General features: G+C 52.0%; 2 protein-coding genes across 2 annotated transcripts; both read left to right on the forward strand.

Moving 5' to 3' along the window:
• Positions 1-533: 533 nt before the first annotated feature.
• On the forward strand, positions 534-4,607 carry LOC110259262 (proteoglycan 3). Its single transcript, XM_021083040.2, has 6 exons — positions 534-570; positions 922-1,057; positions 1,524-1,834; positions 2,570-2,701; positions 3,534-3,642; positions 4,431-4,607. Exons 2-6 carry the CDS (start codon positions 997-999, stop codon positions 4,487-4,489), a joined length of 672 nt encoding a protein of 223 aa, XP_020938699.2. The 5' UTR covers positions 534-570; positions 922-996; the 3' UTR covers positions 4,490-4,607.
• Positions 4,608-9,973: 5,366 nt separating this feature from the next.
• LOC110259263 (proteoglycan 3-like) lies at positions 9,974-14,057 on the forward strand. The gene is made up of 6 exons (XM_085010062.1): positions 9,974-10,010; positions 10,362-10,497; positions 10,964-11,274; positions 12,024-12,155; positions 12,980-13,091; positions 13,881-14,057. The coding sequence occupies exons 2-6, from the start codon at positions 10,437-10,439 to the stop codon at positions 13,937-13,939; spliced, it is 675 nt and encodes a 224-aa protein (XP_084866188.1). The 5' UTR covers positions 9,974-10,010; positions 10,362-10,436; the 3' UTR covers positions 13,940-14,057.
• The last annotated feature ends 9,578 nt before the right edge of the window (positions 14,058-23,635 follow it).

Genomic DNA, 23,635 nt, shown 5'->3' on the forward strand with positions numbered 1-23,635 from the left:
TCCTGCATAACCTTGGCAAGCCACTTTCCCTCTCTGAGACTCATTTTTCACCTCTCTGAGGCAGGGCTGATGACCCACTCTCGAGGGACAGGGGTCAGGAAGGTGAGGCGGCAGGGATGTGATGTAGGTAAAGCGCCTGGTCTAGACAAGAGCTCAGCAGGGCTGTGGCTCCCTTTCACCTCCTGGCTCCTCTCCTGAGCTCCCTGGGAGCCTCCACTTCACTTGCTGGCATGCCGACCAGACGAAGGCTGTTCTGATGTTAAAGAGTGCTGTTCAGGGCCTCTTCCAGCAGACTCATGCCTGGATCGTAGTCATCTGGAGCTGTCTTGCGCCCACTAGGGGGTTGGGGCAGCTACATGTGGCGGGAGGCAGGTCCCTGGAGTTCCAACAGAGAGCAGAGCCCAACGGTGAGAGGATTAAGCAAACCTCTTATCAGCTGCACTGCCCACTCCCCAAGCCTGGGGCAATCATCCTGGCCCCTTCTCACTTCCCCAAAAGCCCAGTATAAGGGCTGCCTCTGGGGTCCAGCGGCCAGAGGCACTGAGTGTGAGGGCTTCAGACTCTGGAGAGGTAAGTGCTCCCTCTGCTGCCCAGGGAGGACAGGTCCAGGGCTGGGAGGATGCCACACCCTATAGAGAAAACTCCTAGGAAGCTTGTCCTTAGGACCCGAATGGCCACTGCCCTTCCCCTTCTTCCCCTGTGTCAGTGAAACTGGCCTTGATGGTGCGCAGCCCTGTTCCCGCAGGGGCAACTGCTCTGCGGCCATCTTTCCTGCGCGCAGTGATGGAGCTCTCGGGAAAAAGGGACTTTAGTTCTTGAGCTGATAACCCGCCTGGTCTGTTCACTGGGGGAGAAGGAAGCGCTCCAGCTTGCCCTTTAACCAAGCTGTTAAGCAAAAAGTGCCTCTCTGCCGTGTGCCAGGGACTGTGCAAACACACAGGACATCGCCAAGGAGGGCAGGTGAAGCTGTCTTCCCTGTCCCAAGACTCTGTGGATATGAAAGGCCTCCTGCTCCTGCCCCTTCTGCTGCTGGGGACAGTTTCGGCTCTTCATCTGGGTAAGTCCTTCCCTCCCTTTCTCATCCATCTTTCTCGTTTCTCTCCTTTCCCCCTGCGAGTTCTTTTGCTCTTGGGGCCAGGGCCACAGCCTCCCCTCTTCAGGGGACCCAGCCCGTCTCTAGTGAGATTTCTCCTGGACCCAGAAGTGTGACCTGAGCTTTCCTTCGGGGCTCCTTTGCGAGGAGAAATGCCCATGTGTGAAGAGGAAGGACTTCCCACAGGCGCTTCCCCCCCTCCCCCACCCCAAACACACACACACTCAGGTGGTGTCAGGCAGCATCAGCTTCGCACGCATGCAGTTGTCCATGTACTGCAAGAGTTCTGGTGTCACCCAAGCCCAGGGCGATTCCTCCAGGCTTGGTTCTAGGTGGCATTCTAGGAAGGCTGAGTGGGGCCACTGGAGCTGTCCGTGGTCCTGGAAGAAGGGGGACCCGGGCCTGAGGGCAGCTTACCTCTTCTTCCCAGAGAATGATGCTCCCCATCAGGGCAGAGGAGAGACACAAGCAGACCTGAGGCAGGATCTGGAAGGCTCAGGAGACCAGGAGCGAGAGCTGGCCCTGAATGATGAAGTGCCTGAGTCAGAGGGAGAGGCCAGGGCTCCCAGCTCTCAAGATGCCTTTGTGGATGAGGAGGCCATGGAGTCAGACCAAGCTGCCCTAGATGAGAATGTGGAGTGTCCCAGGGAAGAAGACAGAGTTCTAATGCAGGCCAGTACTGGGGGTCATTCCCCCTTCTACGTGATGGTGTGGACCCCAAGGACATTTAACGAAGCTCAGGTAAGTGGCGTGGAGGCTACTATGTGGGGGGCAGAGGGCGAAGAGAGTGGATTCGGCCTTCTGTTCCCTATCATTTAGATGAAGGACATTTAGGCAAGCTCAGGTGAGTGGCAGGGGAGCCCGGGAGAGGAGAAGAGAGTGGATTCAACCTTCAGTTCTCTATCATATAGACCAGTGGTTCTCCAAGCCTAGTATGTATGCATCAGCCTCTCTTAGAAGTCTTATTAAAACACAGGTTTCTGGGGAGCTCCTTGGTAACCTAGCGTTTAGGGATTTGCATTGACAGTGGTATGGCTTAAGTTACTGCTTTCGGTCAGGTTTCATCCTTGGCCAAAAAACTTCTATATGCCACAGGCATGGCCAAATCTCCCCCACCCCTCAAAAAAACCCCTCACATTTTCCTGGGCTGTAAACCATCAATTTCTGGTTCAGTGCGCCTAGGGCTTAAGAAGTTGCACTTTTAACCATTTCCCAGGTAATAATTTCGATGTGGCAACTGCACTTTGAGAAGCAGTGGTTTAGCACTATAAAGGTTTTGGTATACAAATACCTGTACTTGATATAAGATATACTTTTACCAAGTCATGGCTCCACCTGCCATTGTCTATTTTACCTGGACAGGTCACTTCACCCTTCAGGGTTCCTGTGTCTTCATGTAAATGGAAATGTATGGTACTACTTCTTAGAGTTCTGAGAAAACACAGTCAATTCTCCACCCATCTTCTCTCTCTGCAGAAAATTTGTGGCAGGTGTTACCCAGGTAACCTGATCTCCATCCACAGTTACAGGACAAACCGTTTCTTCCAGCGCTGGACCAGTAGGCACAACCAACGACTGTTGTGGATTGGAGGCTACATCACATACTGGGTAAGTGAGGGGCTGACTCCCAGGTACAAGGTGGTCTTTCTGACTGCCCCCAATGGAACACTGGCTGGCATCAAGTCTCATTCTGGCGCCTGAAGTGGCCTTCGAGTGGCGCACAGTGCCGTGCTCTAGCTGGCTAGCCCTGGCTTAGGAGAACTGACAACTGAGGGCTTCTCTTCCCAACTCCATGTTCAGGGATGACATGCTTGTAGCCTGAAATCGGCCCCGCTGGATGTACGTGCACAAAGGAAATGGGCAGTTGTTACAAATCAGGTTTCTTCCCTCCCGGTGCCTCTCTCCCTCCCCCAGGGCTGGTTGTTAAATGCTTACCAGCACATCCCTGGAGTCAGGAGATAAATTCCATCTCCAGCTTGGTCTCTTACTAGCCGAAGGACTTCCTCCAAGTTTCCGTTTCCTCATCTCTAAAGTGGGGTCCTCTCTCAGAGTGGCCCTGGGACTGTGGATGAGTAAGTGCCATCATATTGGCCACTCAAGTGTGTTGCGTGGGCCAGCAATGTGGACATCGCCTGGGAGATTCTTGGGAATGCACAATGCTGGGTCCTTTGGAATCAGAATCTGCACTGGAACGAGATCCCTAGGAGATCTGTTTGTGCAGTTTAACCTGTGGGAAGGCTGCAAGTGATGCTTTGTCTGCCATTGTCATTGCCTACAAGCCCTCAGGGGTGCATCTCTAAGGTACCTGGCTCCTGGCCCGGTGGGCAGTGAGAGGAGATTACAGTGCCAGAAAGGGAAACTGAGAGTGCTTTCCCTGGAGCCCCAGAATCTGCCTGTCTTCCCACACACCACCCTCTGACCCAGGCTATCTCTAATCCAGCACGGGTATAGATTTCGGTGGACTGATGGGAGTCGTTGGAATTTTCAATACTGGGCCCGAGGGCATCCTAGAAATGGGAGCGGTCGCTGTGTGTCCTTTTCTTCCAGAGGTGAGTGGGTCTGGGCACTAGTCCAGGGGAAGGGGTGGCGAGGTGGACTCCCACACATTAGAGCTTTTGAGCTGCCTGAACACACATCTGTATCTCATGACCTTTTTTCACCTGGAGAAACAACATCCTGTTTGTGAGAAGGGCTGAGATGTCAGGATGCCTCAGAGCAAAATCAGGTGATGGGGTGCCCTGGGCAGGGGCTAGTTGGGGCACAGAGCTAGGCCTGGGGCCTGGGGACTCCTTTCCCTCCTTGGAGATGATGGTGACAAAGGAGTGAGTCTGGGAGAGATGGGCGAAAGAGATGTGAGTGTAAGGTAGGGCTGAGGGAGGAGGAAACGTTGTGGGAATTAGGGATGGCGGACAGATGACTGGACCATCACGGCTGCCAGTTGTAAGGGAGCGGACTTGGTACAGTGGCTAAGACCATATGGGCTGGAGTCAGAATGCGGCCATTGACGTCCTGGCTCTGCCACTTGCTGGCTGAGATACAGGCAAGGTATCACACCCACCAAGCCCCAGCTTCCTCATCTGTGAAATGGGAGTGATGAGAGCACCGACCTCTGGGAGGCATGGGGAGGATGAAGCCATCCTCCATGGAAAGCTCTTAGTGCACTGCCTCTGCCAGGGAAGAGATGGATAGACGTTGGCTGAGGGGTGTGGGAGTCAGGCTGTCAGATCCGGAGGACCACAGGCAGAGCCGACTTAGGAGGTGCCTGTGGAGGGAAGGTGGGGGCACAGGCCACTCCCAAGTAGCTGACATTCCTGACAGCACTGTGCTCTCCACCTAGGGGGTCACTGGCATCGAACTTCATGTGCATGGCGCCTGCCCTTCATCTGCTCTATCTAAGCCAGAGGCAAGGAGCCCCTGCCTTGGAGCCGCTCGCTCCCTGGACGCCCTCCTGGATGCCCCCACCCACTCTTGTCCCCCAGCCAAGCCGATTAATAAAGCCAGACTTCCCACAGCATTCCCCGACCCTTGTTTCTTCTTTGTGCGCTTTGCAGGACTCCTCTGCGTTGGAAAACCCTCGAAGCACGCCCTCCTGCTTCGTGGGGGGTGGGGGGTGGGGGGTGGGCTGTGAGGAAAGTAAAAGACCTCTGAGGCCAGCGCCAGCGGGATTGAGGGGGGACGGGGTGGCGCGTTGGGATGGTTTCCTGCAGCGCCCCCCCGGGGCGGAGCGTGGACTAGGTGGCGGTTTTAGGCTAAAGGTGCTGGAATTGCTGGAACGGGACAGGTTTGGAGAAGCCCAGGGGAAGTGGCTGGTGATGAAGCAGGACGGATGTACACCAAAAGGCCTCTGGCAATGGGAGCATGGGCCTTGGCACAGCCCTGAACCTCACCAGCGCTGGGCCCCAGGGCCTGCCTCTAGGTGAAGAGGCTTGTCCTCAGTAGAGGGGTCTGTGCCTCTGCCTTGGATGGAGACTGGTCCAGAAAGCTCCCCATCACTGCCTGTCAGTCTCCCAAGGGCATGGAAGGGGTGCTGGTTGGGGTCAGGCCTCCCCCCAGGTCCCTGCATCCTGTACTGCATCAGGCTAATTCTTGATGCTGTATTTCTTCTTTTTTGTGTGTGTTTTTATGGCCGCACTAGTGGCACATGGAGGTTCCTAGGCTCGGGGTCTAATTGGTGCTGTTGCTGACAGCCTACACTCTGCCAGAGTCACAGCAATGGCAGATCCGAGCCGTGTCTGCAACCTACACCACAGTTCATGGCAATGCCGGATTCTTAACCCACTGAGAGAGGCCAGGGGTCCAACCCGCAACCTCATGGTTCCTAGTCGGATTCGTTTCCCCTGTACCATGACGGGAACTCCTTGACACTGTAATTCTTAAAGCATCAGGAGCAGTGGGAGTGGGGGTAGGGAGGATGCGCTCCGCATAGGTGGCTCTGAGACTGGCACTTTGACTGGATGGCAAGCCTCCTCTTATCAGCCTCTACTTATCTCCTTCCTGGGGAGTGGGCTCTGGCCACTGCTAACCAGTAGTTTTATGCTTTTAATTTCTTACTTTTTCCCTTATAGCTGGTTTACAGAGTTCTGTCAGTTTTCTACTGTACAGCAAGATGACCCAGTCACACATGCATATATCCATTCTTTTTCTCACGGTATCATGCTTCATCATATGTGACTAGATAGAGTTCCCAGCGCTATACAGCAGGATCTCATTGCTTACCCATTCCAAAGGCAATAGTTTGCTTCTATTAACCCCAATTCCCAGTCCATCCCACTCCCTGCCTGCTTGGCAAGCACAAGTCTGTTCTCCAAGACCAAGGTCTTCTTTTCTGTGGAAAGGTTCATCTGTGCCTCATATTAGAGTCCAGATATAAGCGACACCATATGGTGTTTGTCTTTCTTTCCCTGACTTCCTTCACTTAGTGTGAGAGTCTCTGGTCCCCTCCATGCTGCTGCAAATGGCATTAGCTTTTCTTTTTGTGGCTGAGTAGTATTCCATGGCGTATATACACCACATCTTCTTGAACCAATCACCTGTCGATGGACATTTAGGTTGTCTCCCAGTCTTCACTGTTGTGAACAGGGCTGCGATGCACACGCGGGTGCATGTGTCTTTTTCCAGGAAAGTTTTGTCTGGATATATGCCCAAGAGTGGGGTTGCCGGGCCATATGGTGGTTCTCTGTACAGTTTTCTGAGGGAGGTCCGGACGGTTTTCCATAGTGGTTGCGCCAATTGACATTCCCACCAACAGTGTAGGTGGGTTCCCTTTTCTCCACACCCTCTTCAGCGTTTGTTACTTGTGGACTTACTGAGGATGGCCATTCTGACTGGTGTGAGGTGGTACCTCATAGTCGTTTTGGTTTGCCTTTCTCTGATAATCAGGGATGTTGAGTATTTTGCCATGTGGTTGTTGGACCTCTGCATATCTCTTTTAGAGGAATGTCTCTTCAGGTCTTTTGCCCATTTTTCCATTGGGTTGTTGGTTTTTTTGCTGTTGAGTTGTGTAGGTTGTTTGTGTATTTTGGAGATTAAGCCCTTGTCAGTTGCATCGTTCGAAACTATTTTTCCCCGTTCTGTCAGTTGCCTTTTTGGGTTTTTTTGTTTGTTTGTTTTGTGGTTTCATTTGCTGTGCAAGATCTTGTCAGGTTGATTAGGTCCCACTGGTTTATTTTTGCTTTTATTTCTGTTGTTTTGGGAGACTGAGCTGAGAAAACCTTTGTAAGGTTGATGTCAGAGAATGTTTTGCCTATGTTCTCTTCTAGGAGTTTGATGGTGTCTTGGCGTATGCTTAAGTCATTAAGCCATTGTGGGTTTAATTTTGTGCACGGTGTGAGGGTGTGTTCCAGTTTCATTGATTTGCATGTGGCTGTCAAGTTTTCCCAGCACTCCTCTCATGAGGGTCAGTTCCTGCCATTGGCCTCAGTTTATGGATGGGGAACTGAGACCCAAACGGGTGGACTCTGAACTGGTGATTCCATTGGACACCACACTAGCTTGCCTTCCACAGAATGTGGGGCAGGTGGGAAATCGGAGACAAGGGGCTTAGTTTGAGATCCCTGCGGATATAAATCCCTCTTAGGAAGCCAGAGAGCTGGAGTTTTGTGGATGCTGAAAAGGGCGGGCCCCGTTGGCTAGACTGGAGGTCACGCCTCTGGGCAAATCGAAGAAAGCCAGGACACGAGAGTCAGGCAGCCTCGGGTCCGACATGCCACTTCTTGCTAGGTGTGTGAACGTGGACCAGTTATTTAACCTCCCTGAGCTTTTGTAGCAGATATGGAGCCCAGAATGGCAGTGACTAGTTTGTGGGATGATTGTAAAGATGAGGAGGAATAATGGATGTAGAAGCCTTACTGACGCATACTGTTTGGTCCGTGGTTGGCCTTCAAGAATGCTACTCCCAGGAGTTCCCATCATGGCTCAGCAGTTAAGGAACCGACTATGATCTTTGAGGGTGGTGCTTGATCCCTGGCTTGCTCCGTGTGGCAAGGAGCTGGCATTGTCATGAGCTGCGGTGTAGGTCACAGATGTACTGAGATCCCAAGGTGCCGTGGCTGTGGCATAGGCCGGCAGCTGCAGCTCTGATTCCACCCCTAGCCTGGGAACTTCCCTGTGTGGTGCGTTTGGCCCTAAAAAGACACACACACACACACACACACACACACACACACACACAAAAGGTCTTCCAGTTTTCAATCAGACACACAACACCAAGGTCACCAAGGATGTCCCTGAAGTCCATGGGAATTCTTGGCCCAGGGTCAACATGGGGACGGGGAGAGTGGAGGGAAGGGGAGTCAGTGAGAGGAGGCAGAGGGAAGGCAGCCGTGGATGGATAAGGAGCTGGGGGACCTAGTTTGGGCCTGTCTCTGACTGGCTGTGTGACCTTGGGCAACTCAGTTAAGCTCTCTGAGATGCCATGGCCTAATGTGTACAACAGGGGCATTTTACCAAATAAGGCTGGCAAAACTGTTATTTTTATTTTTATTTTTGGAAGGCTTGTAAAGCTTCTCCTGAGAGTGGCTGACCTTACTGGGCATCCCAAGCACTGGGTGAAATGATGCCCCTGACCTGGGTCTCGGCCTGGCGAGAACAATGGGGAGGGGCAAAACCCTCCCTCCCTGCCCGACCCCCACCCCACTGGGGACATCTCCCGCTTGAAATCCAGACACCAGTTTGGGGCCCTGGAACTAGCCAATCCCCACCACCCCCACAACCCCCGCCACCCCCAAGTCAGGTAGATAAGCCGAAATTCAGGTCCGTTGGGCTGGGGAGATAACGGCCAAGACCGTTACTCTGCAATCAGGCCAGAAGTGACCTCTCAGACACTTACTTCTCCATTTGCAGGTGCACGGGGAGAGCAGAGGAAGGGAAGGAATCCAGGCCTTTTCACCCTCTGGGCTGCTGGTCCCTGGTGCCCTGAGCCCTGGAGGGCCGGGCTGGAAGCCAAGGAACAAATTGGTGCTGCCCAGCTAGGGTACCACTGAGTTGAGTCACCCTGACCAGCAGGTCCACTGGCTCTTGGCATGCAAGTCCAGCAAAACAGGACTCAGCACTTGCTGGCCTCCCCCCAAGTGCAATGAGTTTGGCTGGAACATGAGTGGTTCAAGTTCTGACATTTTGTTCATCATGGTATTTTTGCAGTTGATTCTGACTTGGGGAGAAAGATTGCATTAAATGTTTGTTTGTTTATTTCGTCTACTGAATTCTTAATTGTCCCCTTACATTGTGCAGCTGAGGCGAGCGAGTGCCTCACTGGCTTCCCCTTAGTCCTCACCCTGCTGGTGATGGAGGGCTGGTGGGAGATGGGGAGTCTGGGAGCGGGGAGGGTGGCCCACAGAGCACCTGAGTGCCTCTGCATGGGAATGCCTCCATTCCAGCTGCTGCCTCTTGGCCAGAGATATGCCTCCAGGTTGGACAAAATGGCATGTTCCAGGTCAGTGACCCTCCCCAGGGGCAAGTTTGCTTCCCAGAGGCCGTTTGGAAATGTGTGGACACATTTCTGATGGACACGCCTGGGGAAAGGATGATGGGCACCTAGTGGGTAGAGACCCAGAGATGCTGCTCAACTTTCTGCAAGACGCAGAACGGCTCCCCCTCAGCAAAGAACTCTTTGGTTCCAAATGGGAAGCGCCTAAAGGTTGAGAACCTTGGTGGAGAGGCACCGTCTCAAGAGCCTAGGCTCTGCACAGGCTAAAGGTGAGAAAAAGGAGAGGGAGAAGGAGAGGGACAGAGAGGAAGAGAGTGAAGGAGGGAGGCAGGGAGGGATGGAGGGAGAGTGAGAGGGAGAGCGAGAGAGCGAGAGAGAGGTGATTTTGGAGCCCCAAAGACTAGAGATCTCAGTGCCCCCCCTTCCTGCATAACCTTGGCAAGCCACTTTCCCTCTCTGAGACTCATTTTTCACCTCTCTGAGGCAGGGCTGATGACCCACTCTCGAGGGACAGGGGTCAGGAAGGTGAGGCGGCAGGGATGTGATGTAGGTAAAGCGCCTGGTCTAGACAAGAGCTCAGCAGGGCTGTGGCTCCCTTTCACCTCCTGGCTCCTCTCCTGAGCTCCCTGGGAGCCTCCACTTCACTTGCTGGCATGCCGACCAGAGGAAGGCTGTTCTGATGTTAAAGAGTGCTGTTCAGGGCCTCTTCCAGCAGACTCATGCCTGGATCGTAGTCATCTGGAGCTGTCTTGCGCCCACTAGGGGGTTGGGGCAGCTACATGTGGCAGGAGGCAGGTCCCTGGAGTTCCAACAGAGAGCAGAGCCCAACGGTGAGAGGATTAAGCAAACCTCTTATCAGCTGCACTGCCCACTCCCCAAGCCTGGGGCAATCATCCTGGCCCCTTCTCACTTCCCCAAAAGCCCAGTATAAGGGCTGCCTCTGGGGTCCAGCGGCCAGAGGCACTGAGTGTGAGGGCTTCAGACTCTGGAGAGGTAAGTGCTCCCTCTGCTGCCCAGGGAGGACAGGTCCAGGGCTGGGAGGATGCCACACCCTATAGAGAAAACTCCTAGGAAGCTTGTCCTTAGGACCCGAATGGTCACTGCCCTTCCCCTTCTTCCCCTGTGTCAGTGAAACTGGCCTTGATGGTGCGCAGCCCTGTTCCCGCAGGGGCAACTGCTCTGCGGCCATCTTTCCTGCGCGCAGTGATGGAGCTCTCGGGAAAAAGGGACTTTAGTTCTTGAGCTGATAACCCGCCTGGTCTGTTCACTGGGGGAGAAGGAAGCGCTCCAGCTTGCCCTTTAACCAAGCTGTTAAGCAAAAAGTGCCTCTCTGCCGTGTGCCAGGGACTGTGCAAACACACAGGACATCGCCAAGGAGGGCAGGTGAAGCTGTCTTCCCTGTCCCAAGACTCTGTGGATATGAAAGGCCTCCTGCTCCTGCCCCTTCTGCTGCTGGGGACAGTTTCGGCTCTTCATCTGGGTAAGTCCTTCCCTCCCTTTCTCATCCATCTTTCTCGTTTCTCTCCTTTCCCCCTGCGAGTTCTTTTGCTCTTGGGGCCAGGGCCACAGCCTCCCCTCTTCAGGGGACCCAGCCCGTCTCTAGTGAGATTTCTCCTGGACCCAGAAGTGTGACCTGAGCTTTCCTTCGAGGCTCCTTTGCGAGGAGAAATGCCCATGTGTGAAGAGGAAGGACTTCCCACAGGCGCTTCCCCCCCTCCCCCACCCCAAACACACACACACTCAGGTGGTGTCAGGCAGCATCAGCTTCGCACGCATGCAGTTGTCCATGTACTGCAAGAGTTCTGGTGTCACCCAAGCCCAGGGCGATTCCTCCAGACTTGGTTCTAGGTGGCATTCTAGGAAGGCTGAGTGGGGCCACTGGAGCTGTCCGTGGTCCTGGAAGAAGGGGGACCCGGGCCTGAGGGCAGCTTACCTCTTCTTCCCAGAGAATGATGCTCCCCATCAGGGCAGAGGAGAGACACAAGCAGACCTGAGGCAGGATCTGGAAGGCTCAGGAGACCAGGAGCGAGAGCTGGCCCTGAATGATGAAGTGCCTGAGTCAGAGGGAGAGGCCAGGGCTCCCAGCTCTCAAGATGCCTTTGTGGATGAGGAGGCCATGGAGTCAGACCAAGCTGCCCTAGATGAGAATGTGGAGTGTCCCAGGGAAGAAGACAGTGTTCAAATGCAGGCGAGCACTGGGGGCCAGACCTGTACCTATGTGTTGGTGAGGAAACGAAGGACATTTAACGAAGCTCAGGTAAGTGACATGGAGGCTACTATGTGGGGGGCAGAGGGCGAAGAGAGTGGATTCAGCCTTCTGTTCCCTATCATTTAGACGAAGGACATTTAGGCAAGCTCAGGTGAGTGGCAGGGGAGCCAGGGAGAGGAGAAGAGAGTGGATTCAACCTTCAGTTCTCTATCATATAGACCAGTGGTTCTCCAAGCCTAGTATGTATGCATCAGCCTCTCCTAGAAGTCTTATTCAAACACAGATCTCTGGGGAGTTCCTTGGTAGCCTAGAAGTTAGGGATTTGCCTTGTTACTCATATGGCTCAGGTTACTGCTCTGGCTCAGGCTTGATCCTTGGCCAAAAACTTCCACATGCCACAGGTATGGCCAATGCCCCAACCCCCCAAAAGCCCTTCACAGATTCCTGGCCTGTGAACTCTCAGTTTCTGGTTGAGCAAGTCCGAGGCTTAAGAAGTTGCATTTTTACCCAATTCCCAGGTATTGATAATTCTGGCTTGGCAACTGCACTTTGAGAAGCACTGGTTTAGTTCGATAAAGGGTTTTGGTGTAAGATATACTTGTAGCAAGTCCTGGCTCCACCTGCCATTGGCTACTTTACCTGAGCAGGTGACTTAGCCCCTCAGGGCTGTTTTGTCTTCATGTCAATGGAAATGTATGGTACCACCTCTCAGAGATGTGGTGAGGATTAAATAATACTTGGCATGTATTGTTGAGAAAAAAAAAGTCAATTCTCCAACCCATCTGCACTCTCTGTAGACAATTTGCAGCACCTGCTACCGAGGGAACCTGATCTCCATCCACAGTTACAGGACAAACCGTTTCATCCAGCACTGGACCAGTTCACGCAACCAAGCACGTTTCTGGATTGGAGGCTTCATCAGGCACTGGGTAAGTGAGGGGCTGACTCCCAGGTACAGGGTGGTCTTTCTGACTGCCCCCAATGGAACACTGGCTGGCATCAAGTCTCATTCTGGAGCCTGAAGTGGCCTTCGAGTGGCGCACAGTGCCGTGCTCTAGCTGGCTAGCCCTGGCTTAGGAGACCTGACAACTGAGGGCTTCTCTTCCCAACTCCATGTTCAGGGATGACATGCTTGTAGCCTGAAATCGGCCCCGCTGGATGTACGTGCACAAAGGAAATGGGCAGTTGTTACAAATCAGGTTTCTTCCCTCCCGGTGCCTCTCTCCCTCCCCCAGGGCTGGTTGTTAAATGCTTACCAGCACATCCCTGGAGTCAGGAGATAAATTCCATCTCCAGCTTGGTCTCTTACTAGCCGAAGGACTTCCTCCAAGTTTCCGTTTCCTCATCTCTAAAGTGGGGTCCTCTCTCAGAGTGGCCCTGGGACTGTGGATGAGTAAGTGCCATCATATTGGCCACTCAAGTGTGTTGCGTGGGCCAGCAATGTGGACATCGCCTGGGAGCTTCTTGGGAATGCACAATGCTGGGTCCTTTGGAATCAGAATCTGCACTGGAACGAGATCCCTAGGAGATCTGTTTGTGCAGTTTAACCTGTGGCAAGGCTGCAAGTGATGCTTTGTCTGCCATTGTCATTGCCTACAAGCCCTCAGGGGTGCATCTCTAAGGTACCTAGCTCCTAGGTGGGTGGAGGAGCTTACTGTGCCCAGAAAGGGAAACTGAGAGTGCTTTCCCTGGAGCCCCAGAATCTGCCTGTCTTCCAACACACCACCCTCTGAACCACCCATCTCTTCTCAAGATCCTTTTCAAGACATTTCACTGGATTGATGGGACTCGTTGGGATTTTCGATACTGGGCCCCAGGGCATCCTGCGAATGGAAGTGGTCGGTGTGTATATATGACCTCCAGAGGTGAGTGGGGCAGGGCACCAGGCCAGGGGAAGGGGTGGCAAGGTGGACTCCCACACATTAGAGCTTTTGAGCTGCCTGAACACACCTCCACAAACCCATGCCCTTCTTTCACCTGGAGAAACAACGTCCTGTTTGTGAGAAGGGCTGAGATGTCAGGATGCCTCAGAGCAAAATCAGGTGATGGGGTGCCCTGGGCAGGGGCTAGTTGGGGCACAGAGCTAGGCCTGGGGCCTGGGGACTCCTTTCCCTCCTTGGAGATGATGGTGACAAAGGAGTGAGTCTGGGAGAGATGGGCGAAAGAGATGTGAGTGTAAGGTAGGGCTGAGGGAGGAGGAAACGTTGTGGGAATTAGGGATGGCGGACAGATGACTGGACCATCACGGCTGCCAGTTGTAAGGGAGCGGACTTGGTACAGTGGCTAAGACCATATGGGCTGGAGTCAGAATGCGGCCATTGACGTCCCGGCTCTGCCACTTGCCGGCTGAGATACAGGCAAGGTATCACACCCACCAAGCCCCAGCTTCCTCATCTGTGAAATGGGAGTGATGAGAGCACCGACCTCTGGGAGGCATGGGGAGGATGAAGCCATCGTCCATGGAAAGCTCTTAGTGCACTGCCTCTGCCAGGGAAGAGATGGATAGACGTTGGCTGGGGGGTGTGGGAGTCAGGCTGTCAGATCCGGAGGACCACAGGCAGAGCCGACTTAGGAGGTGCCTGTGGAGGGAAGGTGGGGGCACAGGCCACTCCCAAGTAGCTGACATTCCTGACAGCACTGTGCTCTCCACCTAGGTGGTCACTGGCGTCGAACTTCCTGCCAAAGTCATCTGGCCTTCATCTGCGCTGTCTAATCCAGAGGCAAGGAGCCCCTGCCTTGGAGCCGCTCGCTCCCTCGACGCCCTCCTGGATGCCCCCACCCACTCTTTTCCCCCAGCCAAGCCGATTAATAAAGCCAGACTTCCCACAGCATTCCCCGACCCTTGTTTCTTCGTGCTCTTTGCAGGACTCCTCTGCGTTGGAAAACCCTCGAAGCACGCCCTCCTGCTTCGTGGGGGGTGGGGGGTTTGGGGTGGGGGGTGGGCTATGAGTAAAGTAAAAGACCTCTGAGGCCAGCGCCAGCGGGATTGAGGGGGGACGGGGTGGCGCGTTGGGATGGTGTCCTGCAGCGCCCCCCCGGGGCGGAGCGTGGACTAGGGGGCGGTCTCCCTGCGGAAGGCCCTCCCTCATCGCTCCAGGGGAGCAGCGCCTTTGGTGAGGGCATGGGGCACTGGCCCTCCAGTTTCCAATCGGTCTCAGGAAGGGATGCTGGGTGGGGTGGGAGGTGGGTGGTTTTACCAAAAGGCGGCGATATTGCTGATTCAAGAGTTGGGTGGCGCAGGGAGGTCCCGCCTGCGGGAATGGCTGGGAGGGAGGAGAAAGGAGCCTCCAGGGGCAACTGGCTTCTCTGGCCCTGGGTCTTCTTCCCCTCTGATGGTGGCCCCTAGGTCCCATCCTTCTCCCAGCCACCTGTGGGTGAGTGGAAAGGCCCCAACGTCCTCTGAGCTGGGCTCCCTAGTCCATTCCCAGGAGGGTGGCTGCCCCAGCCCCAGCCCCAGCCCCAGCCCAACCCCCCCGCCTCCCTCCCTAGAGGGACCACATTCTCAGGAGGGAGCTGCCCGCCCCCTTACCACCCCCCCCCGCGCGTGCTCCCTGTCCCCCACCCCTGTACCTTGAGGCCAAATCCAGGGCCTCTGGTAGCCCTGGGGCTGCAGTCCTGGTGCTACAGCCCCAGGCTTCTCCCACCTTCTCCGACCCCAGGGACGTGGAGAGAGAGCTGTTGCTGTTCTTGACTTTGTCCCAGCCTGGGCTCTATCTGGTCAGGGTCTGAGCTGGATGAAGTGGGAGGCTCAGACTTGAAACTGGGTATTCAGCGGGCAGAGAGGCCTGGGTGGTGGGGGAGAGAGACTTCTTGGGAAATGGGACATGTATTTCTGGGTGGACGTGTATCTTGGTGTGTACCTGAGTCTGTCTTTGTAAGCCTGTGCATCCCGCATGCAAGTGAGTTTGTATTTGTACATATGCATGCATCTGTGTGTGAGTCAGCATGTATTTGTGTTGTTTGTGTGAACACTTTATGTTTTAATAGCAGTTATCTGTGGCATATGGAAGTTCCCAGGCCAGGAGTCTAACAGGAGTTGCAGCTACCAGCCTGCAGCACAGCCACAGCAATGTCAGCTCTGAGCCGAGTCTGCAACCTACACTGCAGCTCAAGGCAACACCACATCCTTTAACCCGCTGAGCAAGGCCAGGGACTGAGCCACAACAGGAACCTCATATTTTGTATTTTTCTTTTCCTTTTTTGCCACACCGTGGCATAGGGAGTTCAGGCCAGGTGTCAGATCTGATCCTCAGTTGGAACCTAAGCTGCAGCTGTAGCAACGCTGGATCCTTAAGCCTTGGTGCCAGGCTGGGGATCAAAGCTACGTTATAGCACTCCCAAGGCCCCATCGTTCCTGTTGCAAAACAGTGAAAACTCCCCGAATTTTTTCTTTTTTGGTCTTTTTATGGTCACACATGTGACATAAGGAAGTTCCCAGGTGGGGTTGAATAGGAGCTGTGCTGAGGCTTACTCCACAGTCACAGCAATGCCAGGTCTGAGCCACATCCAGGACCCATGCTGCAGCTTGCAGCAACACCAGATCCTTAACCCACTGAGCGAGGCCAGGGATGGAGCCTGCATCCTCGTGGATACTACTTGGGTTCTTAACCTGCTGAGCCACAACAGGAAGTTGTACATTTTCTCCATCTCTGCGCATGGATGTGCCTGTATGTGTGTCCTTTTTTGAGGGTGTGTATCTGGGTAGCTTTGTTCCTGATACACCCGAATCTGTGTCCACATGCATATGTGCATGCCTCTGTGTCTTTGGCCACACTCCCGAACGGAGTGTGAACGCATGTCAGTGTGTGTCTGAGCACACGCGTGTGCAGGTCTTCGTTTGCATGTGTACATGGATGTGTATCCGAACAGCCACGTGACGAGAGGTGGAGATTCAAGGTTTGCCAATGTGCTTTGTTGCTAAAGGTGCTGGAATTGCTGGAACGGGACAGGTTTGGAGAAGCCCAGGGGAAATGGCTGGTGATGAAGCAGGAGGGATGAACACGAGCGGGCCTCTGGCAACGGGAGCATGGGCCTTGGCACGGCCCTGAACCTCACCAGCGCTGGGCCCCAGGGCCTGCCTCTAGGTGAAGAGGCTTGTCCTCAGTAGAGGGGTCTGTGCCTCTGCCTTGGATGGAGACTGGTCCAGAAAGCTCCCCATCACTGCCTGTCAGTCTCCCAAGGGCATGGAAGGGGTGCTGGTTGGGGTCAGGCCTCCCCCCAGGTCCCTGCATCCTGTACTGCATCAGGCTAATTCTTGATGCTGTATTTCCTTCTTTCTTTTTTTTTTTTTGGTCTTTTTATGGCCGCACTAGTGGCACATGGAGGTTCCTAGGCTCGGGGTCTAATTGGTGCTGTTGCTGACAGCCTACACTCTGCCAGAGTCACAGCAATGGCAGATCCGAGCCGTGTCTGCAACCTACACCACAGCTCACGGCAATGCCGGATTCTTAACCCACTGAGAGAGGCCAGGGGTCCAACCCGCAACCTCATGGTTCCTAGTCGGATTCGTTTCCCCAGTACCATGACGGGAACTCCTTGACACTGTAATTCTTAAAGCATCAGGAGCAGTGGGAGTGGGGGTAGGGAGGATGCGCTCCGCATAGGTGGCTCTGAGACTGGCACTTTGACTGGATGGCAAGCCTCCTCTTATCAGCCTCTACTTATCTCCTTCCTGGGGAGTGGGCTCTGGCCACTGCTAACCAGTAGTTTTTTTGTTTGTTTTTTTGTTTTTTTTTCTTTTTTCCCTTATAGCTGGTTTACAGAGTTCTGTCAGTTTTCTACTGTACAGCAAGATGACCCAGTCACACATGCATATATCCATTCTTTTTCTCACGGTATCATGCTCCATCATAAGTGACTAGATAGAGTTCCCAGCGCTATACAGCAGGATCTCATTGCTTACCCATTCCAAAGGCAATAGTTTGCTTCTATTAACCCCCAATTCCCAGTCCATCCCACTCCCTGCCTGCTTGGCAAGCACAAGTCTGTTCTCCAAGACCAAGGTCTTCTTTTCTGTGGAAAGGTTCATCTGTGCCTCATATTAGAGTCCAGATATAAGCAACACCATATGGTGTTTGTCTTTCTTTCCCTGACTTCCTTCACTTAGTGTGAGAGTCTCTGGTCCCCTCCATGCTGCTGCAAATGGCATTAGCTTTTCTTTTTGTGGCTGAGTAGTATTCCATGGCGTATATACACCACATCTTCTTGAACCAATCACCTGTCGATGGACATTTAGGTTGTCTCCCAGTCTTCACTGTTGTGAACAGGGCTGCGATGAACACGTGGGTGCATGTGTCTTTTTCCAGGAAAGTTTTGTCTGGATATATGCCCAAGAGTGGGGTTGCCGGGCCATATGGTGGTTCTCTGTACAGTTTTCTGAGGGAGGTCCGGACGGTTTTCCATAGTGGTTGGGCCAATTTACATTCCCACCAACAGTGTAGGGGGGTTCCCTTTTCTCCACACCCTCTTCAGCATTTGTTACTTGTGGACTTACTGAGGATGGCCATTCTGACTGGTGTGAGGTGGTACCTCATAGTCGTTTTGGTTTGCCTTTCTCTGATAATCAGGGCTGTTGAGTATTTTGCCATGTGCTTGTTGGCCCTCTGCACATCTTTCTTTCTTTCTTTTTTTTTTTTTTGCTTTTTATTTATTTGTTTTTATTTTTTTCCATTTTTTAATTACTCCAATGAATGTATCACATCTGTAGTTGTATAATGATCATAACAATCTGACTTCACAGGATTTCCATCCCACAGCTCAGGCACATCCCTCCACCCCCCAAACTGTCTCCGCTGGAGACCATAAGTTTTTCAATGTCTGTGAGTCAGCATCTGTCTGCAAAGAAGTTCCGTCTGTCCTTTTTTCAGATTCCACATCTCAGTGAAAGCATTTTTTGTTGGTGTCTCATTGTATGGCTGACTTTACTTAGCATGATAGTTTCTAGGTCCATCCATGTTGCAAAAAATGCCGATATTTCGTTCCTTTTAATGGCTGAGTAGTATTCCATTGTGTATATGTACCACATCTTCTTGATCCACTCCTCTGTCGATGGACATTTAGGTTGTTTTCATGTCTTGGCTATTGTAAATAGTGCTGCAATGAACATTGGCGTACAAGTGTCTTTGCGAGTCGTAGTTTTCTCTGGATAGATGCCCAGGAGTGGGATGGCTGGGTCAAATGGTGGTTCTATGTTTAGTTTTCTGAGGAATCTCCATACTGCTTTCCACAGTGGTTGCACCCATTTACAATCCCCCCAACAGTGTACTAGTGTTCCTTTTTCTCCACACCCTCTCCAGCACTTATTGTTTGTAGACTTTTGGATGATGACCATTCTGGCTGGTGTAAGGTGGTACCTCAGAGTGGTTTTGATTTGCATTTCTCTAATAATGAGTGACGTTGAACATCTTTTCATGTGTTTCTTGGCCGTGTGTATGTCTTCTTTGGAGAATTGTCTGTTTAGATCTTCTGCCCATTTTTTGATGGGGCTGTTTGTTTTTTTGGTATGTAGCTGCAGAAGTTGTTTATAAATTTTGGAGATGAATCCCTTGTCAGTCGATTCACTTGCAAAGATTTTCTCCCATTCTGTGGGTTGTCTTTTTGTGTCGTTTAGGGTTTCCTTTGTTGTGCAGAAACTTTGAAGTTTGATTAGATCCCATTTGTTTATTTTTCTTTTTATTGTCAATACTCTGATAGGTGGATCTGAGAAGATGTTGCTGTCGTTTATGTCAGAGAGTGTTTGGCCTATGTTTTCCTCTAGGAGTTGAATAGCGTCTGGTCTTATATCTAGGTCTTTAATCCATTTGGAGTTTATTTTTGTGTATGGTGTTAGGGAGTGTTCTAATTTCATTCTTTTCCATGTGGCTGTCCAGTTTTCCCAGCACCACTTATTGAACAAGCTCTCCTTTCTCCATTGTGTACTCTTGCCTCCTTTGTCATAGAAGAGTTGGCTGTAGGTGCGTGGGTTTAATTCTGGGCTTTCTATCCTGTTCCACTGATCTATATTTCTGTCTTTGTGCCAGTACCATGCAGTTTTGACGACTGTTGCTTTGTAGTATAGTCTGAAGCCCGGGAGCCTGATTCCTCCCGCTCCATTTTTCTTTTTCAGGATGTGTTTGGCTATTCTGGGTCTTTTGTGCTTCCAAATAAACTTTAAAATATTTTGTTCAAGTTCTGTGAAAAATGTCCTTGGTAATTTGATAGGGATTGAGTTGAATCTGTAGATTGCCTTAGGTAGTATAGTCATTTTGATAATATTAACTCTTCCAATCCATGAGCATGGTATATCTTTCCATCTATTTGTGTCATCTTTGATTTCTTTCATCAGTGGCTTGTAGTTTTCAGAGTATAGGTCTTTTGTTTCTTTAGGTAGGTTTACTCCTAGGTATTTTATTTCTGCATATCTCTTTTAGAGGAATGTCTCTTCAGGTCTTTTCCCCATTTTTCCATTGGGTTGTTGGTTTTTTTTTTGCTGTTGAGTTGTGTAGGTTGTTTGTGTATTTTGGAGATTAAGCCCTTGTCAGTTACATCATTCAAAACTATTTTCTCCCGTTCTGTCAGTTGTCTTTTTTTTGTTTGTTTTGTTTTGTTTTTTTTTTTTGCGGTTTCATTTGCTGTGCAAGAGCTTGTCAGGTTGATTAGGTCCCACTGGTTTATTTTTGCTTTTATTTCTGTTGTTTTGGGAGACTGAGCTGAGAAAACCTTTGTAAGGTTGATGTCAGAGAATGTTTTGCCTATGTTCTCTTCTAGGAGTTTGATGGTGTCTTGGCGTATGTTTAAGTCATTAAGCCATTGTGGGTTTAATTTTGTGGACGGTGTGAGGGTGTGTTCCAGTTTCATTGATTTGCATGTGGCTGTCCAGTTTTCCCAGCACCCCTTGCCGAAAAGGCTGTCTTTTTTCCCATTTTATATTCTTGCCTCCTTTGTCAAAGATTAGTTGACTGTAGGTGTCTGGGTTTTTTCCTGGGTCCTCTCTTCTGTTCCATTGGTCTGTATGTCTGTTTGGGTACCAGTACGACACGTGTCTTGATGACTGTGGCTTTGTGGTTTTGCCTGAAGTCTGGGAGGGTGATGGCTCCTGCTTGGTTTTTGTTCCTCAGGATTGCTTTGGCAATTCTGGGTCTTTTGTGGTTCCCTATAAATGTTTGGATTGTTTGTTCTAGTTCTGTGGAAAACGTCATGGGTAGTGTGACAGGGATTGCCCTGCATCTGTAGATTGCTTTGGGTAGGAGGGCCACTTTTACAGTGTTAATTTTTCTAGCCCAGGAGCATGGAATATCTTTCCATTTCTTTGAATCCTCTGGAATTTCCTTGACTAATGTTTTATAGTTCTCAGCATATAAGTCTTTCACCTCCTTGGTCAGGTGCACTTTTAATTTTAATAGATGGTGACAGATTTGTTTCCAGCATGTCTGTGGCAGTCCTATCCACACCAGTAAAGCGGGAGAGCTTTGTATTTTTGAATAGTGACTTAGGAGTTCCCTGGTGGTCTAATGGGTTAACGATCCAATGTTGGGGAGTTCCCGTCGTGGCGCAGTGGTTAATGAATCTGACTAGGAACCATGAATTTGCGGGTTTGGTCCCTGTCCTTGCTCAGTGGGTTGACGATCCGGCGTTGCCGTGAGCTGTGGTGTAGGTTGCAGACGCGGCTCGGATCCTGCGTTGCTGTGGCTCCGGCATAGGCCAGAGGCTACAGGTCCAAAATGACCCCTAGCCTGGGAACCTCCATATGCCACGGGAGCGGCTCAAGAAATAGTAATAAGAGAGAAAAAAAAAAGATCCAGTGTTGTCATTGCTATGTCATCCCTGGCCCAGGGCACTCCCCTATGCTGCAGATGCTGAAAAGAAAAAAGAAAGTACCTAGGAGATTGTGACGCGCTGCCCAGGGGTCAGAACCTGTGGCCCAAGAATAGCCTCTAGGTTCCTAAATGGGGTGTCAGGAGAGAATGAGTAGGCTTCCCAGGGAAGTGATGAAATGGTTATTATCAAGGCAAACACCTCTCCCTCCAGAGCTCCTGTATAGAGCATCATTGTGAGATGGAGTGAAGGAGGACCAAGCTTGGAGCGTGCCTCAGGACCCAGGAAGACCTCTGGGCTGGTGAGTGTTTTCCCAGTGGCAGTGGAGCTGGTCCCAAGTGCAATGTCCTGCGAGGTCCCCGGCTCAGGGTGAGTTGTTCTGGGGGACGTGCGTGGCTCTCAAGGTCAGCAGGGGCAGGACTTCTCATTCTCAGCCTTTCACATTCCTTCTGAGGTATGTGAACTCTCTCCTCAGCTGGAGAAAGCATCGGGGAGGATGTGTGTGTGTGTGTGTGTGTGCGCGCGCACGCGTGTGTGCATGTGTGTCTTTTTAAGCTTTGAAGAGGGGACCCACTTTCTCAGGGCTGCGTGTTTCTAGGAAGGCCAACAATCACTGTTTCTTGATCTTCTCTTGTTTCCTAGATGCTGAGAAGCCCATTAAGCACAAAGAAAGAAAGATGATACTCCTTTCTTTATGTCCAAGCCCACAGGAAAGTCAGCCTTGGCCGCCCTTGTGGTCTGCATCATTCTAATCAGAAAAAGATCCCCTTATCCAGGAGCACCCGAGGCTGGGCTCAGCATTAGCTTTTATGTCCCATCTTGACTTCTATTCATGCTTTCTCTTCCTCCACCTCATTCTCAAGGTCCCCTAATGGGCTTGCTTGCGTGTGTGTGTGTGTGTGTGTGTGTGTGTGTGTGTGTGTGTGTGTGTGTGCATGCCCATCCAACCATATTCTCTATTGCAGGATAAAGCCAAGACAAAACTTCCCCTACTTCTGGCTCTTCTATTTGGGACAGTCTCAGCTTTTCATCTAAGTCTGCTTGGCCTTCAGCCTTTCCTTTGCTACTTGACTCTTTTCAACAATTTATGGGACCAGAGTCACACAGCCTCCTTCCTCTCGGCCATGCCCCTACCTCAGGATCACTGCACTCAAAGGAGCAGAGACTCTAGAGCTGGGAGTTGAAGGGACACCTCAGGGCCCCTGCAGTCTTGGTTTCTGTGACTTTTCAATCTCGTCCTTACTGTAAGATGCAGGTGATAATCACTTCTTTCACTCTGAGCTCACGGGGTGTACTGTGCTAAGTGTTTTCTAGGCATTATCTCCTTTCATCTTCATAGCGCCCCCATGAGGTATGTGGTGTGGTATACCCATATCCTGGGTGAAGAAATAAAGCTAGGAGAAGATGGAGCCCGTACCAAACCCACAACCTGTCTCAGAGTTCATGCCCTTAACCACCAGGAGGTTGGGTTCTCCTCTGAGGAGGGGAAAGGGGGTGGGGTGGGGGGGGGGACTCTATTCCAGGTTGGCCTCATTTTTCTGTAGGCAGAACAGGCAGATGCATAGGGCAAGGTGGGAGCTGTCCGTGGTGCTGGGGAGCAAGAGGGGATGGGGCGAAGGAGAAGGGCTTGCCCTTTTTCCCTGCCAGGGACTGAGATGTCCAACATGGAGAGCCCTTTGGGAGATGACGCCCTGCCTCAAGTTGGGGAGATGCCAGAAAGAGAGGCCAAGGAGGAGCTGATGCTGCTGGAGAAAGAGGAGGAGCAGGGCTCTGGAAGGGAAGATGCTCCTAGGGAAGAGGGGTCTGTTGAGTCTCTCTCAGCTTTGGATGAAGTGGCCGAGGACCTTAAGTGCCCTGGGGAAGAGGACACGGTAAAACTGCAGGGCACCCCCGGAGGCAAGATCTGCCTCTGTCTCCTGGTGAGGAGCACCCTGAATTTTAATCTTGCCCAGGTGGGTGGCCAGTGGCCATGGCTGAAATCCAGGGTGAGGACGGGGAAGGGGTGCCTCCAGCTTCTGTGTCGCTGGTCATTTTCCTCATTGAGGACCCTGTGGGTGTCAGCAGAGGCTGAGGACCATAGACGTGTTGGGGATAAGAGGTGGAGGCCATGTGGAAAGAGAAGTGGGATCTTCATCTCCAGCCTTCAGATGGCTGTGGGGGTGGAGGGTCCAGCAGCAGGGCGGGGGGTGGTGGTTGGTGGGCAGTGGTGGCTTTTGGAGACAGATGCACAGGACAAAGGTCATGTGAAGTCTTGTGGAGAGGCACCCCATTCTTCCTCTTTTATCCTGCCCAGCAGTTTACTTGCCGGTCATGCTACTGGGCAGACTCATCTCCATCCATGACTTCTGACTTAATTGCCAGGTTCAGTGCTTAGTCAGAGGGATGAACCAGGGCCCACTCTGGATTGGAGTCCAGATTGTCAGCTGGGCAAGAGGGCCCCTTACTCTGACTGAGGAGCACCTCCTGACCCCAGTCAGTGCTCAGCTTGCTACACGTCTGTCTGTGCTTCTCCTCTACAATCCTCTGAAAAGTTGGGGAGTAGGTGGACACCTGGGTGAGCCACCAAGGGGGCTTCTTAGGCATCAGGAGGAGCCAAGCCTTTTGAATCAGGAGGTTT

Source organism: Sus scrofa, chromosome 2, assembly GCF_054392235.1.
Source record: "Sus scrofa isolate SSC_HxYL_T2T_F1_AM1 chromosome 2, Sscrofa_HxYL_maternal_Yorkshire_Landrace_v2.0, whole genome shotgun sequence".
NCBI classification, from domain to species: domain Eukaryota; kingdom Metazoa; phylum Chordata; class Mammalia; order Artiodactyla; family Suidae; genus Sus; species Sus scrofa.